Genomic DNA, 19,621 nt, shown 5'->3' on the forward strand with positions numbered 1-19,621 from the left:
ATGGTCCTATAATTTGCATGCAATTTTCAGTATTCTTGTTTGTACAATGTCAATAATGAAAGAATGAATAGCATAGAAGTGATATAAAATTTGTTTTAGGCTTGACATTTAGATAAACAATATAAGCGATAAACATTTGCTTTGAAAGATAATCAAAATCCTGTCATTTTCTTTCTTGAAGCCAATATCATTTAGTAAAAGTATAATGCAAAGCCACATGTGCAATTTACAATTTTTTGTTAGCTATATTAAGAAAGTAAAAAGAAGCAAGTGAAATGTATTTTAATAATGTATTAATAATGTATTTAACCCAATATATCCAAATCTTATCATTTCAACATGTGATCATTATAAAATTATTACTGAGATCTTTGACATTCTTTATTGGCGCTAAGTCTTCAAAATACAGCACTTAAGACTTAAAGCACATTTCAATTCAGAGAAGCCACATTTCAAGTGCTCAGTAGCTACATGTGTCTAGTGAGTATAGTATTAGTGCAGTTCTAAATTGTTCACTAGGGGCATTTCTCTGAATTGTCTCCTAATATATCTATATCTAATCTACACCTATAATCTACATTGTCTATATATACCCATAAATCTCTATCTATGTTGTTTTTCTTTCTGGCATAAGAATGAACCCGACAACTCTCAGGCAGAAAACTGTGTTGTTCTTGTTTATAACCAAGATAAATGGGCCTGGAATGATGTTCCTTGTAACTTTGAAGCAAGTAGGATTTGTAAAATACCTGGAACAACATTGAACTAGAAACCCACAAAGTGGTCCTTGTGATGGAGAGAGAAAAGAAGAACCAATTAGAATAGGGCAGAATGTACATGCATCATTGGAACACAGAAAACATGCTGGGTCATACAGCATTTTTAGTCATGATGGTCTTTTTTAATTTGTTTGATTCATTCGAGACAACGTGTGTGTGTGTGTGTGTGTGTGTGTGTGTGTGTAGATAATGTGGTTTTTGTAGGGTGTTTGATGGAAGGAATAATCTTTCTTTGCTTTCTTAGTAGTATTTCAAGGTGTTTATTTTTCAATTGGTGTGCATTGAATGCACATATGGAAGAATAGGGTGAATAATGCAATCTCTTTGTCATTTTTTCCCCTGCTCAGACTCTTAGCTCTTAAAATTCAAAGATGGGATATTCTAACTGGTAGTGGTGCATCATTTTTAACCCAAATATTGCAAGCACTTTAAAGATTTAAAACCACATTTTTATTGTTTGATGCTTCATTTTCAGACTTTTTAATGTCAGTCATTACATTTACATTGCATGAGGAAAATTTTTCCAGAACAACACTGTGGAATAGTTCTGAATTATGCTATTCTACAGATAGAAAAAAAGTCCAAATGCCTTTAAAAATTTACTTCTTACTCCACCCACCATGTTTTTGCAAAGCAAGAAGTCTTTGTAAGACACCTTAAACAAAGTCCTTCAATTCTATAGCAGAGGAAATAAAATTCCCCAGAAGCCAAAGGGCTCACCTTCACATTGCTAGTTCATGACACACCCAGGTGTGCTTCATTAGAGATAAAATACATTCCCTTTGGTATCACAGGAAGTTACTGGGGATTACTTGACCTCATTACTTAGCTAACGACTGGATAAAATTTCTTAATTATTTGAAGTAACATTGTATTCGTGTTTGCATTATTAATTTGAATAGAAAATAATCACATTTTCAACCCATTTATATAAATTGTTAATGTTTCTTTAGAGCTGTATAACTATAGTTTGAACTAGCAAGGAAGTCATTGTTTTGACAACCAGAAATTATGCTTTTCTGGTGCATGTAGCATTAATTGCAAAGGGCAGTCACATCCAACTTTAATAAAATATGGTGGTCTTTCTTAAAATTTTCAATTTGCTAATTTTACCTGGATCTAAGCTGAAAAATTCCAAGCAACAGCTTTTTAACTTAACTTTCCTACTACTACTTTTAAAAACAGTATTTATTTTGTAAATTAACTACTGATTTTTTGGGTTTGAAATACTGGTGTTTGACTATGTGTGGTGGTGGTGGTGGTGATGTATGTGTGTAGTTGTGTTAAAAGCTGATACTTTTAGCTGAAATTGTGCTAAATAAATTTGATTCTGTTTGCCATATTCACTAAATTATGTAGCATGAAACCTATCAAACTTGTTCAAGTAACTTTATGTAAATGCTAGTGGGCTTCGTATAGTTAATATTATCCATTTTTAATTTGTAGAGAACTATATATAGGTTGAGCTTCAGTTGTCAATAAGTCATGAAGTTTTTGCCCCTGCCTATGTCCTGAATGGTATTACCTAGGTTTTCTTCTAGGGTTTTTATGGTTTTGGGTTTTACATTTAAGTCTTTAATCCATCTTGAGTTAATTTTTGTATAAGGTGTAAGGAAAGAGCCCAGTTTCAGTTTTCTGCATATGGCTAGCCAGTTTTCCCAGAACCATTTACTGAATAGGAGATCCTTTCCCCATTGCTTGTTTTTGCCAGACTTGTTGAATATCAGATGGTTGTAGATGTATGGTGTTATTGCTGAAGTCTCTGTTCTGCTTCATTGGTCTATATGTCTGTTTTGGGACCAGTACCATACTGTTTTGGTTACTGTAGCCTTATAGTATAGTTTGAAGTCAGGTAGCATGATGCCCTCAGCTTTGTTCTTTTTGCTTAGGATTGTCTTGGCTATACAAGATCTTCTTTGATTCTATATGAAATTTAAAATAGTTTTTTCTAATTCTGTGAAGAATGTCAACAGTACTTTGATGGGAATAGCATTGAATCTATAAATTGCTCTGGGCAGTATGACCATTTTCACAATATTGATTCTTCCTATCCATGAAGATGGAATGTTTTTCCATTTGTTTGTGTCCTGTCTTATTTCTTTGAGCAGTGGTTTGTAGTTTTCCCTGAAGAGGTCCTTCACATCCCTTGTTAGCTGTATTCCTGGGTATTCTATTCTCATTGTAGCAATGGTGAATGGGAGTTCATTTATAATTTGGCTCTCTGCTTGCCTATTGTTGATGTAAAGGAATGCTTGCGATTTTTGCACATTGATTTTGTATGCTGAGACTTTGGTGAAGTTGCTTATCAGTTCAAGAAGTTTTTGGGCTGAGATGATGGGGTTTTCTAAATATAAAATAATGTTGTCTGCAAACAGAGACAACTTGGCTTCCTCTCTTCCTATTTGAATACCCTTTATTTCTTTCTCTTGCCTGATTGCCCTGGCCAGAACTTTCAGTACTACGTTGAATAGGAGTGGTGAGAGACGACATCCTTGTCTTGTACCAGTTTTCAAAGAAAATGCTTCCAGCTTTTGCCCATTCAATATTATATATTGGCTGTGCATTCATCATAAATAGCTCTTACTATTTGAGATACATTCCATCAATACCTAGTGTATTGAGAGTTTTTAACATGAAGGGATGTTGAATTTCAACTTCTTCCTGGTTTAGTCCTGGTAGGGTGTAGGCATCCAGGAATTTATCCATTTCTTGAAGACTTTCTAGTTTATATGCTTAGAGGTATTTACAGTATTCTCTGATGGGGGTTTGTGTTTCTGTGGGATCAGTGGTGATATCCCCTGTTTGATTCTTCTCTCTCTTCTTTATTAATCTAGCTATTCATCTATCTACTTTGTTAATTTTTTCAAAAAACCAGCTCCAGGATTCGTTGATTTTTTGGAGGGTTTTTCATGTCTCTATTCTCCTTCAGTTCTTCTCTGATCTTAGTTATTTCTTGTCTTCTGCTAGCTTTTGGATTAGTTTGCTGTTGCTTCTTTAGTGCTTTTAATTGTGATGTTACAGTGTCAATTTGAGCTCTTTCCAGCTTTCTGATGTGGGCATTTAGTGCTATAAATTTCCCTCTTAATACTGCTTTAGCTGTGTCCCAGAGATTCTGGTACATTGTATCTTTGTTCTCATTGGTTTCAAAGAACTTCTTGATTTCTGCCTTAATTTCGTTATTTACTCAGCTGCCATTCAGGAGCAGGTTGTTCAATTTTCATGAAATTGTGTGTTTTTGAGTGATTTTCTCAATCTTGAATTCTAATTTGATTGCAGTGTGATCTGAGAGACTGTTTATTATGATTTCAGTTCTTTCGCATTTGCTGAGAAGTGTTTTACTTCCAATTATGAGGTCAATTTTAGAATAAGTGCCATGTGACACTGAGAAGAATGTATATTCTGTTGATTTGGGGTAGAGAGTTCTGTAGACATCTACTAGCTCCACTTGATCCAGAGCTGAGTTCAAGTCCTGAATATCCTTGTTAATTTTCCGTCTTGTTGATCTGTTTAATATTGACAGTGGGGTGTTAAAGTCTCCCACTATTATTATGTGGGAGTCTAAGTCTCTTTGCAGGTCTCTAAGGACTTGCTTTATGAATCTGGGTGCTCCTGTATTGGGTGTATATACATTTAGAGTAGTTATCTCTTGTTGAATCATTTTGTTTACCATTATGTAATGCCATTCTTTGTCTTTTTTAACCTTTAGTCTGTTTTGTCAGAGACTAAGGCTGCAACTCCTACTTTTTTGTTTCTTTCCATTTGCTTGGTAAATTTTCCTCCATCCCTTTATTTTGAGCCTGTGTGTGTCTTTGCATGTAAGATGGGTCTCCTGAATACAGCACACTGATGGGTCTTGACTCCTTATCCAATTTGCCAGTCTGTGTCTTTTAATTGGGGTATTTGCCCATTTACGTTTAAGGTTAGTATTGTTATGTGTGAATTTGATCCCATCATCATGATGCTATTTGGTTATTTTGCACTTTAGTTGATGCAGTTTCTTCATAGTGTCATTGGTCTTTATATTTTGGTCTGTTTTTGTAGTGGCTGGTACCAGTTTTTACTTTCCATATTTACTGCTTTTTTCAGAAGCTCTTGCAGGGCAGGCCTGGTGGTAATGAAATCCCTTAGCATTTGCTTGTCTGGAAAGGATTTTATTTCTCCTTTACTTATGAAGCTTAGTTTGGCTGGATATGAAATTCCAGGTTGAAAATTCTTTTATTTAAGAATGTTGAATATTGGCCCCCAATCTCTTCTGGCTGGTAGAGTTTCTGCTGAGAGGTCTGCTGTTAATCTGATAGGCTTCTTTTTGTAGGTACCTGGCCTTTCTCTCTGGCTGCCCTTAGCAGTTTTTCCTTCATTTTGACATTGGAGAATCTGATGATTATGTGTCTTGGTGTTGATCTTCTTGTGGAGTACCTTAATGGTGTTCTCTGTATTTTGTGAATTTGCATGTTGGCCTGTGTTGCTAGGTTGGGGAAATTCTCTTGGATAATATCCTGAGCTGTTTTCCAGCTTGTTTCCATTCTTCCCGTCTATTTCTGGTACCCCAGTCAATCATAGGTTTGGTTTTTTTATGAAGTCCCATATTTCTTGGAGGATTTGTTTATTCCTTTTCATTCTTTTTTCTCTATTCTTGTCTGCATGTCTTATTTCAGTAAAGTGGTCTTCTAACTCTGATATCCTTTCTTCCACTTGGTCAGTTTGGCTGTTGATACTTTACACTTCATGAAGTTTTCATGCTGTGTTTTTCAGCTCCATCAGGTCATTTATCTTCCTCTCTAAACTGGTTATTCTAATTAGCAATTCATCTAACCGTTTATCAAGGTTCTTAACTTCTTTGCATTGGGTTAGAACATGCTCCTTTAGCTCATCATAGTTTTTTATTACCCATCTTCTATAGCTTACTTCTATCAATTCATCCATCTGATCCTCTGTCCAGTTCTGCACTCTTGATGGAGAGATGTTGTGATCATTTGGAGGAGAAGAGGCATTCTTGTCTTTTGGGTTTTCAGCATGTTTTCAATGATTCTTTTTCATCTTTGTGAGTTTGTTTAGTTTCAGTCTTTGAGGCTGCTGACCCTTAGATGGGGTTTTTGTGGGGGCCCTTTTGTTGTTGTTGTTGATGCTGTTGTTGTCACTTTCTGGTTTTTTTTTCTTTCAATGGTCAGGTCCCTCTTCTGTAGGGCTGCTGCAGTTTGCTAGGGGTTCACTTCAGGCCCTTTTAATCCAATTCACTCCCGTGCCTGGAGATGTCACTCAAGGAGGCTGGAGAGCAGCAGGAGAGCAGCAAAGATGGGTGCCTGCTCCTTCTTCTGGGACCTCTGACCTTCGGGAGCACCAACCTGATGCTAGTAGGATCACTCCTGTATAGGGTGTCTGACAACCCCTGTTGGAGGGTCTCACCCAGTTGGGTGGCACAGGGAGTAGGACCTGATTAATGAAGCACTTTGTCCCTTGGTGGAGAGGGTGTGTTTTGCTGGGGAGAAACCCACTGATCTGGGCTGCCCGGATTCCTCAGAACTACCAGGGGGAGAGGCTAAGTCTGCTGATCTGCAGAGACCGTAGCCACCCCTCCCGCTAGGGGCCCAGGCCTACGGAGAACCATATTCTTTCCCGAGCCTCTGGCTGGAGTTTTTGCAGATAGTGCAGGGAAGCCCTACCCGCTGAGGAAGGATGGGTCAAGGTTAGGCTTGAAGAGGCACTCTGGCAGCAGACTGCCACAACCAGTGTGTTGGGCTGTGGGGACAAATCTTGGGACCAAGCTCTCCAGCCTCCCTGGCTCCGCAGGGGAAAAGCACAGCCTGAAGCTACAGAAATGGGTGCTTCCCTTCCCCCGCCCAGGGAGCTTTGCATGTTAAGCAGCTGTGAGTCCCAGTGCTGGCTGCTGCCCCTCCCTCAAAGAGCGCAAACGGCTTAGACAGCAGGCAGCCACAGCCAGTGCTGGTCGCCCTCCGCCGGAGCCCCCCCAAACCCCGGAGTTCAGTAGGCCTTGGCACATATTCCAGCTGAGAGCCGGTGACAGTCGCGCGTTCCAGGATTGGGATGCTAGGCCCCGGTGGCGTGGGTTTGTGAGTGGGATCTTCCAATCCGAAAGTTAGGCAGTTCCGTGGGAAAAGCACAGTTTCCCTGGCTGGGTAGTGTGCTCACCGACTGCCTCCCTTGGCTCGGGGGAGGGGGTTCCCCTTCCCCCATGTGGCTGTCAGGTGGGCCGCTGCACCAACCACACTGCTCTTCTCTCCGTCGGTCACACCAGCCTTCTAGTCAATTATGATGAGACAGCCTGGATATCTTGGTTGCCGGTGAAGGATCCATTCTCTTATTATGGTTTTTTTCCGTGGGAACCTCAGAACACCACTGCCTGAGAGGTGGGGCATTTAAAAGGCGATCAGATCATGAGGGTTCTACCCTCATGAATGAATTAACTCCCAGTTATAGAATAGTGGATTAATGGGTTGATGTATTAATGGGTTATCATAGGCAGAAAACTGGTGGCATTATAAAAAGAGGAAGAGGGACCTGAGCTAGCATGTTAGCACACGCAGCACCCTCACTGTGTGATACCTGTACCACCTTGAGACTCTTTAGAGAGTCCCTACCAGCAAGAAGGTCCTCACCAGACACAGCTTTTTGACCTTAGACTTCTCAGCCTCCATCACTATAAGAAATAAATTTTTTTTCTTTATAAATTTCTAGTCTCAGATATCCTGTTATAAGCAGCAGAAAATGAACTAATACACATCCATAGTCTCTTTCAGTCTATTCTGAACTCTCATGGTACCTCGTCACAATCTCTTCAAGACAAAGACAGTAATTTCATAAAAATAGGTTCTAATTATTTTAGTACATTATGGTAGTCCTAGAAGCTTAAAATTCTTAAAAATTTCAAACAGTGTTTTCATTTTTGATACAGTAATATATGTGTGTTAAAAAGGCAAACTGTAAAAACATTAGTAAACGTATAAGATAAATAAATCTTCTAACCTGAAGTCTAGTTACTGAAATGCCTCTTCAGAGTAACTATGATTATCAGTTTCTTATTTACATTTCCATAAATGGTTATACTATATGTACTACATAGTATCTAAGAATATATACTATATATAAACTATGTACTATACATAATAAACATATATAATTACATACATGTTATATACTAAACATATATAGATATATAATCCACATTTTAAATATGAATAGAAATATAATCTACATATTCTTAAACATTTGCCTTTTTTACTTAACAATATAGTTTGGAAATTGTTTTATATCTTGTTCTTATAAGTGAATAGCATTTATATTGTTGTATCATAATTTGAAATAACCTTAAAATTACAAAATATTTTCTTTTTTAATAACACTTAACAAAATAATGGCTGTGAAGCAAACCACCAGAGCAATCTCGGTTCAGATTGGGAAAGGAAGGAAATTTTCCAAGAAAGATTTTTTTCCCTACAAAATTATGGGATAGATGGAATGCATTTGAATGAATTGAGAGGTGATATACATTTCTGGAGAGTTAAAAGATGAATTATGTCAGTACATAGAAAGATAGATAAATATTTTAAAAAAAGGGTCCTGTGTGGTGGCTCAAGCCTGTAATCCCAGCACTTTGGGAGGCCAGGCGGGGAGGATTACTTGAGGCCAGCAGTTTGAGACCAGCCTGGGCAACATAGTGAGACTCTGTCTCTACAAAAAATTAAAAAATTAGCTGTGTTTGGTGGTGTGCACCTGTAGTCCTAACTACTTGGGAAGCTGAGATGGGTGGGAGGATTGCTTGAGCCCAGGAAGTTGAGGCTCCAATGAAGCCATGATTGTGCCACTGTACCCTGGCCTGGTGACAGAGTGAGATCCCGTCTCCAAAAAAGAAACTCCATAAAAAGCAAAATGTAATTAAAAATATGTAATAAGAATACAGTAAATGGCTCAGCTATGAATAATATTTACATATTCATACCAATGCAAATGTTGAATATTGATTTTTAAATAAATGATTATATGGTGATAGCAGGGGGATGGGAAAGAGAGAGAGAAAGAAGACTATTCTTATTTTCATTAGTGTGGAGCACAACTATCATTATTTCTAGACCAGAACTGTCCAAGGGAAATATAGTGAAAGGCAAAAATGTGAGTTGCATATGTCTAAATTTTCCAGCAATTATATCAAGAAAGCAAAAAAAAAAAAAGCCCAAACAGATGAAATTAATTCTAACAACTTATTTTATTTAAATAAACATATCTAGAATATTATCATTTTAACATGTAATCCATATAAAATTCTTAGTGACATAGTTCATATTCTTTTTTCAAATTATCAAAAAAAACTAGTGTGTATTTTACACTTACAGAATATCTCAATTAGGATAGTGCTTAATAGCCTACTGTGGCTGGTGGCTACTGTACTGGATAGCTCAGTTTTTTAGACAGTATAATTATCTACACAGAAAATAAAAGGGAATGTATGGACAAAATGTTTTTAAAAATTAGGAAAGTTAAACAGTGTTTCTGGATAAATTATTATTATACAAAAATCAACAATATAATACTCTGCAAAATGTACAAAATAATATTACACTTACAATGGCAATAAAATTCTAAGATACCCAGGAGTAAACTGTGCGAAATTTTAAAGTTGGTTGCAAGACATATATGCTGACCCGCTCAGGCTCTACCTCTCCATCCTGTGCTGAATGACCTGTGTGGACATCCATCTCACCCTGCCCGGTGCCCTGTGGCCCTCCTAGACAGTCCTCCTGCTTCGGCTCAGACACCTTTGCTCAACCACCCTCACGTATGGGCGTCGTCCTCACTCTAGCTCAGGCTTTGAGACTTTGGGCCAGTCCAACCCCCACCAGGATGCCCTGCTGAACCCACTGGCGTTCTGACATCCTTACTCTCTCCTCCTTCCCCCACAATCTCCCCTTTACACTGTCTGGGATCTAACTCTCTGAGGGGTAGTCATGCGCCCCTCTCCCCCTCCCGCATATACATGCACACACGTATAAAGACCACCTTGTTCTACTCCACGCACATGGCAATGATTTTAGGAGTCATTATCAGGAAACGGAAAGGCTGAAAAGGGGATTGGGAAACAGAAGAGCAAAAACATTTGACTTAATTGTTGATTGTTTATAATTTTTTGTTTTGTTTTGTTTTTTTTTTTACTTCAGAGGGACCTTCTGGGAAATAACTTTTTTTCATAATCTATAAAGGCTATAATATTCTTGAATTCAGTAATTCTTCAATTTCACTTCAATTTTTTAAACGTTTGAGGTAATGAATGTGCTAATTACCCTGATTTGATTAATATAGAGCATACACATGTATTGAAACATCGCATTGTATCCCACAAATGTGTACAATTATTATGTGTCAATTAAAACCAAAATAAAATTTAAAAAATTAAAGTATTATCTGTTGTATAATTCCTTTCTAAAAGTGTGTCAATGCGTGTGTGTCTGTGTGTATACATATAAATATATATATATATATATATATATTTGGTTTTTTTTTAACTCCTTGTTTTTCCATCTTTTCATCTAACTCTTGAAGTCATGGGGGGAAAAAGTAGTATCTTTTTCTCACCAATTGCAAGGTTCATGGCTGAGGCCCTTATAACAAAACACAGATTAACAAGAGAAAACCCTACAGATGTATTTAATGTGTTTTACATGACATGAGAGCCTTCAGAAATGAATAATCAAAAAACAGAGAAATCTATGTAAATTTTGTCCTAAGCCTCATGAAGTGGATAGCTGTGAAAAAAAACATGGTTAGACAAAAAGCGATATGATCTAATGATAATAACCTAAGGAGACTTAGCAAGGCCTTGTTTGTTCAGGTTCTTCTTGGCTTCCCTGTATGACATTCTTTCCTTTTGGGTATAGAGCAGGACACCTGTCATAGGAGAGTGTTCAGAGGAGAAGGGAGGAAGAAGGTCAGAGATGACTGATCTTCCTAGATGCTATGGCCTGCTTCCGGTAAGAAGGGCACGAGAAAGATGAGAGTGGACTTCCTGCTTTTGCAGTTTTCTCAATTCCCAAGGTGCCATATTTTGAGGTAGCATTTCCTGCACCCCACTAAAGGCATAAAAAGTTTCCTGGAGTGACGTTTGTGATAATTATTACTGCAACTTGGAATTGGAATCTTAAAAATTTTCATCTTTCTATAATTGTGATCTGTAGGAATTTTTGATAATGAACATGTATCATTTTTACAAAAAATAGTAGAGTAATTTTCCTTTAAAAAAATTGGGGACCCATATAGTAGTATGTAAATCTTAACAGTGGTTTATTTTGGGAATACGCTCTTAAGAATATGTATCATTAATTAATCTATTATTCTTTGAAAATTTCTGGGTTTTCTGGTGCCTAAAGTGGTAAAGTGTTTGTGTAACCCCACTTATAAAATATTATACTTTAAAACAATTTCAATTGGATGATCTACTTCTCAAAAAATAATTTTCCTAATAGATAATTTATGTTCCAATAATCTTTAACCACTAAACCCTTAGCAATTCTTTCTTTTCTTGGCAAACTTGTCTTTAAACTTAAATTCTAAATATATATGGAGAAATAATATGGAATAATATGGAGAAATGATATGGAATAATATTTCCATATGTCTTTCAATCTAGAAATAAAACTTAAATTATAGCCACCTTCAGGGAAACACCAATGAACAAAAAAAAGTCTTTCAACATCTCCTTATTGATGTTCATGATTTTAAAAATGGGAATTAGAAAGTTGAAAGTATGTTTAAAATTACTTTTATGTTAAATAATGTTTGGCTTAAAGATGTGTTGATTTCAAAACCAGATTGTCACAATGCCTAAGAGAAATAAACTTTTGTAATGAAAGCTGATGTGTTACATTCAATTGTCCAGTTGAATTTTCTCATTCAGTGATTACACGTGATGTCCAATGATTGAATTTTGAGGGTCTCCTCATGGCACTTTGTGCAAGAAACATGGTTATGAAAGCTGCCACGTTATTGATGTACTCTTTAATAACGTCATCAGTATTGGTAGAATTTTATGCAATAAATGAATGGGCTATTACTGGATACATACTCAGAGAAACAGAAATCTTTCTACCATAAAGACACATGCACATGAATGTTCATTGCAGCACTATTCACAATAGCAAAAACATGGAATCAATCTAAATGTGAGTCAATAATAGACTGGATAGAGAAAATGTGATACATAGATACCATGGAATACTATGCAGCCATTAAAAAAGCAGATTATGTCTTTTGTGGGAACATCGATAGAACTGGAGACCATCATCCTTAGCAAACACAGGAACAGAAAACCAAATACTGCATGTCCTCACTTACAAGTGGGAGCTAAATGATGAGAACTCATAAACACAAAGAAAGGAATAACAGACATTGGAGTCTACTTGAGGGCGGAAGGTAGGAGGAGGGAGAGGAGCAGAAAAAAACAATATTAGGCACTGGGCTTAATACCTGGGTGATGAAATAATCTGTACAACAAACCTCCATGACATGAGTTTACCTGTATAAAAAGCCTTTAGCATGTACCCCTGAAACCTAAAATAAAAGTTAAAAAATAATGGATGGGCTTGAGACAGGAAAGTGTGGAGATGAACGTTCGCTTAGAATAATTTGACTATTGGACTTGGGTCCTAGCTGAGCAATAGATACAAAATCTGGTGAGATCCATTCAGTCAATTGAAAATAAGGCAGAGCAAAGGAAGCCCAAGGGATGGGTGGACTCGGTTACAGCCTGTTTGGAGCTGATGGCCAGCATGCCCTTCCCTAAGAAGGTGCAGTGGAGGCCTGTAGCCAGAAAGGCCACACCAGTATTCTGAGCAGGAATAAGTTCCATGACTTGAAGAAGCTTCTTACTCATTATATAGGGGAGTACAGAGACGATATATGCTTGGGCAGGAGATAAGAATGGTATGAAACCAAGAAGAGAAGACAGACTTGTCAGAAGCTAGAAAGAAGAGGACCTGCTACACAGCCCGGATTCAGGCGATTGTTGGAAGGCACCTTCCAAAATCCTTTTCTTTGCTAGACTCTGTCTTGGCTCCGTGTCCCTGTACTTTCGTACAAATACTCAAAAATCAGGCAAATGTAGCAAAAGGTAGTGAATTGCTTTGTAAATTCTGGGAAGAGGACCTGAGACTGATGTAGAGAGAAAATGCACTTTGGCCAGTAACATGAATTATAACATTTAAAACCACTTATTTTTATTTATATGAGAGTAACAAATACTTATGGAGTCCTTTGAAGTTCAGCGCACAAATTTCTCGTGTGGGGCAGTGGGTGTGGCCATGTTCTTGTTCTTCCTTGTTTATACATTTAAGTTGTGCCTTCTGTTCTTAAAGAGATTTTCCTTTGTTCAAAAGATTTATTCCTACCATTTCACAAATCCGAAAATAATTGAAGAAGCAGGTTACATCATTCCAATTTTGCCTTGGGTTTGAAGAGTCCCTCATGGTGGCACAGTCCTCCAGGGTAGCTATGTTGTTGGGCTCCCCTACATCCCAGAAGCTGAAAAAGAATGACATAGGAGATTTAAAATCCCAGTAAAAAAAAAGGTAAAGTAACCTAATATACTAGGCAAATTACATTTGTGTTATTTAACCTCACAATAACTTCGCAAGGTAGTTATTATAATGTCCATTTTATTGAAGAAGAAAAGGAACCTCAGGAAAGCTAAACTATTTGTCTAAGTCACAGTTTGTGAGTACTGAAGCTGAACTGGATCTTTCTGACTTTCTACTCTGTCCTGTTCCTTTGTTCCTTTTCTATTCTGTCCTGTTCCCTAGCTATAAAATGAGAAGTTATAGGGAAGATTGATATTCTGATAGATTTGTTTTCTTCACACTCATATCTCATATCGGCTTGGCTCTCTTTATTCTGCACAGAGTGTGTATTAACTTAGGTGCATCCTGCAGTGGTGTTACAGTGTGGTAGTGAAGCAGCATTTCTAACATGTCAGAGTATCTGTGTTGTACTCTTAGAACTGCTCATTAGCTAAGTCACTTAACTCTGCTGAGTTTTAGTTTCCTCAAATGCTAAATAAAGATTAATAATACTGATACATTCCAAGAAAGTGTAATTTAGGTAAAATGAAATAATAAATGAGAAAAAAACTTAAAAATGCTATGCTGTATCAGGAAGAACACCTAATGGATGCTGGACTTAATACCCGGGTCATGGGATGATTTGTGCAGCAAACCACCACAGCACACGTTTACCTATGTAACCTGCACATCCTGCACATGTACCCTGGAATTTAAAATAAAAGTTGAAGAAAAGAAAAAAGAAAAAAAAACTTACCCCCTAACAAATCATGAGAATCAACATATATAGCAAAATATTTTATATATCAATTAACCAATCTAACAAAAAAAGCATATCCACAATAAAAAATGCTATGTTCTAATGATGTGAGGCTATTATTAAGGAGAAAAGAGACATTATCAAGAGATTCTCATTTTTCACTGCATAAGAACCTGCTGTCTTTCTCAACTTACTATTTTTTTCCTCATTTCCTTCAGTTTTGGGGAATAAGACTCTTAATTCCACCTCTCATCTCTTTTGCATTCTCAGTGAATGATTTTTCAGTTCATTTTCATCTATTATTTCCCCTTTATTCTTGAGACAATCCCAGGAAAGGAGATAAGTGGGTGCTTGTACTTCTCCTTCATCTTTTCTACCTTAGCTCTTCTCTTTCCTGCATTTAATACCACCAGTAATGGACCTGATCTATTGCAGGTAACAGAAGGAGGTTTCAAGAACTCCTCTCAATAGGAGGGTAATTACCTCAGAGACTTTGTCAAAGGTGTGCCATCTACCCATTGCCACTGATCCTCGACAACCTGGTCTGACAGTCCAATAAAAAACTCTCTCATTTTAGGTTTCTTGTAGGAAAGGAATTCCTATGGAAGATACAAAATAAAAGGAGACCAGTTATTTCAGTTTTGAATAAACGTTGCTGGTAATTGTTATTAAAAGAGGTAAGAATCTGGATGAGATCCTAGCATTTTGGGAGGCTGAGGCGGATGGATCACCTGAGGTCAGGAGTTCGAGACCAGCTTGACCAACATGGTGAAATCCTGTCTCTACTAAAAGTATAAAAAAATTTGCCACGCATGGTGGCGGGTGCCTGTAGTCCCAGCTACTTGGGATGCTGAGGCAGGAGAATCGCTTGAATCTGGGAGGCAGAGGTTGCAGTGAGCCGAGATTGCACCACTGCACTCCAGCCTGGGCAACACAGCGAGACTCCATCTCAAAAAATAAAAAAGAATCTGGATGAGAAATAACAGATAAATGAAACTGTAAGATCATGAGGATTATCTACTGATTTTTTTTGTGGTAAAATATGCATAACATAAAATTAAACTGACAAAAAATAACCTTCAACAGAGAAGGAGATCCTCAATAATTCTTTCAAAGTTTATCTACTATTGTTGGTGGCCAAATTTATTGAATATATCTAGCGCAAAGTATTATTAATCACAGCTTAAAGAAAACGGACAATATTTGCTTCCCTTCTTTCATATAATATGTTCATAAACATAATGATTCATCTAAAATTAACACTTCCAACCCTCTTTTTTCCCCTTGCCTAACTAAAGGAACTCCACATGGAAATTCCCTTTTTCTTAGGTTCTTCTAGGAAGGAAAATGAATTAAGGTAGGCAGTGACTTTACCGAAATAGTAAGAACAGCATGCATTTTAGTACATTCATTAACAATAGTCATTGGGGGTCAAGCACTGTGCATATGTATGAAAAGAGAGGTGGACCATGTGGGGAATGTTACATTGGCATTGGAGGACTCCAGCTACCTGCTCCTCCTGTGAGTTGATAATCACCAGGTGAGCCCCCATGGCTGAGCAGTTCTTTAAACTTAACGCCCAGGAAATGGTGTCAGTAGAAAAGAAGTAGCAGCTGGATTGAAAATATTCCCAGTTCAATGGACAACAATTCTTGACTGAACCTAGGATGAGAGATGTTTCAGTGAGTGTCCCAGGTGAACCAAATAAGAAAACCCAAAGCTTCATCTGGCCCCATGGAGTCCTCATTTAAGTCAGAAGCCTTGGAATCACTTGTTCATACTCCACATCTTAGTATCTAAGACTTTAGATAATTCCAGTATCAAGAAACATAAACAGAACAGAATTTTTTTAGTCTTTTGAACATAATTCTCATTCTCTGGATGTCAGTGCCAGGAAATGCAACTATATATGCAAACTATCTTAGTTATGCTATTGATATAGAACCTTATTATCTGTTCTTAGACTACTAATGTCAGAGAAATTTATGCATTTTATTTGGGTGAACCCCAAAGAGCCATCTCTTATGTTACCTAAACAACATATCCTCAATCAAATCTCCATACTGTAGTATATAGATGGGTTAGATTTCTTAGAATTACAGAACTTTTGACTTTGAGGTCTATTATAAATAATTCTTCTAACTTCTCTCAATTTAATGGTGAGAAAATTATAGCTCAGAGAAGGAAGTCACTTTTTTAGTGTCATGTAGCATTTTGCTAAGACTTGGAACAGGATAACATAGAAGAGCATAGAGAGTATATTTGTGAGATATTTATAAATTCTCTACTCCATACGTTTTTTTCTCCTTCATCTCATTTTGGAAGTAGGTGAATGAAAAAAAACTACACTCCTGGGAATAATACCTTCCACTTCCGAATTTACTTTTCAGACATATACCTCAAATTTATTCTAAAAGTTTACTATAATGTCCCCAGGACTTTCTGCCCCAATGCTAATTGCATCTCCAAATTTCTAGGATTTTATATTTTGCTTTTGAAAAATAAGACCTAATCCAACTATATTTCACCTGTCCCAGAGTCAATCTAGAAGCCAGAAAATGTTGCTATGTAAATTTTGATGTTCACCTTTGGGACTATTATACCTGATCCATAATTGTAGCAGGAGAGCTCTGTGAAATTCTCATGTAGCTGAAACTTTTTCTCATCACAGGTTTGAAAGATGCGATATGTCACTGTAAACGAAAGGGCATAATGTTTGTTAGTCTTATTTTGGTTAAAAAAATCAGTTCCCTCAGTTTTGTATTTACAACAAAAGTGCCAATAATTATCATGCTTTTTCTTACAATCTGCTTTTTCTTACCACCCAGAGAAAATAGATATGTTTGCACTACCTCTTATGCCAAATCCAACTCTCTCTACCCTTCCTTTCAAAAGTAATTAGTCATATCTCTGGTGCCAAACAGTAGTTCAAGCTTGAAGGCAGAATCTCCTAGAGAAGGTTACATTAATGATAGAGGCTGAAAGAGGAGGACTCAGGACTGCCAAGGAAGTGAAAAATGTCTATCATGAAAAGTAAGTCACAGGTGATTAAAATTCAGAAACAATTCCCTGCTTGTTGAGCTTTCTGGTTTGAGAAATAACCTAGAGATTAACAGAAAAGAAAAAGAGTGAAATAGAAAGACCTTTTGAGGGAAAAGAGAATCTACAGGCAGCATGGAAGAGTTTTCTCCTAATATGCACCAGGAAGAATTAAATTGAATTTGACCTTCAGAACCCACCAACACATCTGGTGATGAAACAGGCGCTGAGAAATAGGATGGGGATCCCAGCAACAGTCCATAAGAATATTTGGGAAGAGAAGCATCCTCTCTCTGTAGAAAGAAAGACACAAACATGATCAATCTTCCCCTAAGCAAGGTGCAAAAGAGATAGAAGAGATTCTTATTCATCCTTACTTATTTCCTTCTACTTCCATTGTTTGTATTGAGTAATTCCCAAATTTCAGCATGCTTCAGAATCACTTGGAGGGCTTATTGAAACACAGATTCCCGACCCTTACCCCCAGAGTTAGCAACTCAGTAGAGCTTGTATGGAACCAACAAGTTCCCAGGGGCTACCGCTGCTGCTGATCTGAGGACCACACGTTTAGCACCCTTGGAGTAAGACTCTGACTCATGAACTCAGATATACAATTTTTCCTTTCTAAGTCTCTCAGTTAAATTTTTTTCAATATTTTCTAAGGCCCCCCTTCTTTCTTTTTCTTTCTTTCCCTTTTCTCGTCTTTGCTTTTCTTGTCTTTCTCCTGATCTTTTTTTTTTCTGTGTCTCACTTTTCAAGCTCTTTGTAAATTAGGTAAAATATTAACAGTCATCTAATAGTTCCTCTCTTCCTCCCATTAAACATTTTACAGACAAAAAGAGTTCCAGAGAAGTGAAGTGACTTGCCAAAAGGGGCACAATGTATTGCAGAAAGGGTGGAAACAGTGTTATAGCTCTCCCTTAGCTAGAGTCCGGCAGGCTTTCTGGTATAAGAAATAGTCTTTAAATCTCTCTCTCTCTCTCTTCTTCTGTCCCCCCTTTTTTTTATAACTTCAGTGAATACTTTTCTATTGTCCTGTTTTTCACCATATTTATCACTTGTTCCGAAAAGGGATCTATGGAAGAAAAAGAAGAGTTGCAAATTTTACCTGTGCATTGTGATTCAGATGATTTAGACCAATTCATTTTTTCTCTCTCTTTGGTTTTTTGTTTCTCTCTCTCTCTCTCTTTTTCTCTCCCTCCCTCTCTTTCTTTCTCCTCAGGGGTGTTTTGTCGGTAAGACTCAGAGAGAATGACTCTTGAAAGATAAACACTTCGTCTTTTAGGAAGTTCGACTCCGATAGACATAGAATATTAACTTGTTCTGTGGCTGTGCATTGTCAGGATTTCCTTTCTTGCATAAGGAGGACAAGGAAGTTTATTGGACAGCATGTCAGTTCTCTTCACTCCATGTAACAACGAAATGAGGAAATTATGAAATAGTAAGCATCAACACAAATAGGCTGGCCATAGGGAAATAGGAGAGTTTTTTAAAAATGTTGTTTCGTTTTGTTGGACCAAATGTCTCTAGTTTCTTCAAGGCATAACTCATCCCCCAGTTTTTCCTTGACAATATGGAGCTCACCTCTGCACTCTCAATTTCACTTTGGATCTGTACCATCCACACATTTGATAACTGAAAAGAAGACTTAGACAACATAGCACAAAGCCGGGCATATAGTGTATGTATTTAGGACATGGCAACCTGAATTCTTTTTCATCTTTTTTCTTTTTTTTTTTTGAGACGGAGTCTCGCTCTGTCGCCCAGGCTGGAGTGCAGTGGCGCAATCTCCGCTCACTGCAAGCTCCGCCTCCTGGGTTCACGCCATTCTCCTGCCTCAGCCTCCCGAGTAGCTGGGACTACAGGCGCCCGCCACCACTCCTGGCTAATTTTTTGTATTTTTAGCAGAGACGGGGTTTCACTGTGTTCATCAGGATGGTTTTGATCTCCTGACCTCGTGATCCACCCACCTCGACCTCCCAAAGTGCTGGGATTACAGGTGTGAGCCACCTCGCCTGGCCTCTTTTTCATCTTTTATGGTTTTTCTCTCTTCTTCATTTGCAGCTCTTGAATATTCTAATGTTGTGGATTTATGTCCGTCTTATCTTATGCTGACTACTAAGCTGCTACTACTAGGCTGACTACTAGAGTCCCCCTCAGCAGGACGGCCTCATGTGATAAGACCACTTTGAAACTCAGCTTAGTTTTTCACAACATAACGCAGCTTCTGAAGTCTCAGAGACCCAGCAGGTAGTTTAATTCTGTTCTGAATTATTTGGCGATTTTAGTTCTATATTGCAGCCTACAGTAGGAGAAATGTATTTGAAGGTCAGAAAAAGCAATTTCAATTAGACATTAGAATTTAATGCTTCTCTGGGCCGGGAGCAGTGGCTCATGCCTGTAATTCCAACAAACACTTTGGGAGGCCAAGGTGGGTGGATAATTTGAGGTCAGGAGTTCGAGACCAGCCTGGCCAACATGGTGAA

At 37.6% G+C, this 19,621-nt stretch overlaps 1 protein-coding gene across 1 annotated transcript; it reads right to left on the reverse strand.

Moving 5' to 3' along the window:
• Positions 1-11,795: 11,795 nt before the first annotated feature.
• Positions 11,796-18,390, reverse strand: CLEC4E (C-type lectin domain family 4 member E). Its single transcript, XM_054442789.1, has 6 exons — positions 18,244-18,390; positions 17,336-17,428; positions 16,700-16,789; positions 15,607-15,758; positions 14,580-14,695; positions 11,796-13,301 (listed from the first exon to the last, which is right to left on the reverse strand). The coding sequence occupies exons 1-6, from the start codon at positions 18,278-18,280 to the stop codon at positions 13,130-13,132; spliced, it is 660 nt and encodes a 219-aa protein (XP_054298764.1). The 5' UTR covers positions 18,281-18,390; the 3' UTR covers positions 11,796-13,129.
• Positions 18,391-19,621: the final 1,231 nt, after the last annotated feature.

This window comes from Pongo pygmaeus, chromosome 10 (assembly GCF_028885625.2).
Source record: "Pongo pygmaeus isolate AG05252 chromosome 10, NHGRI_mPonPyg2-v2.0_pri, whole genome shotgun sequence".
Classification (NCBI taxonomy): domain Eukaryota; kingdom Metazoa; phylum Chordata; class Mammalia; order Primates; family Hominidae; genus Pongo; species Pongo pygmaeus.

Coding starts and splice junctions, on each gene's coding strand:
- CLEC4E (XM_054442789.1), bottom strand. CDS start 18,280: ATGAATTGGTCTAAATCATCTGAATCACAATGCACAG. Junction 17,429..18,243: donor ATCTGAATCACAATGCACAG/GTAAAATTTGCA, acceptor TTCTTTCTACAG/AGAGAGGATGCTTCTCTTCC. Junction 14,696..15,606: donor TCAACTCACAGGAGGAGCAG/GTAGCTGGAGTC, acceptor TATCTTCCATAG/GAATTCCTTTCCTACAAGAA.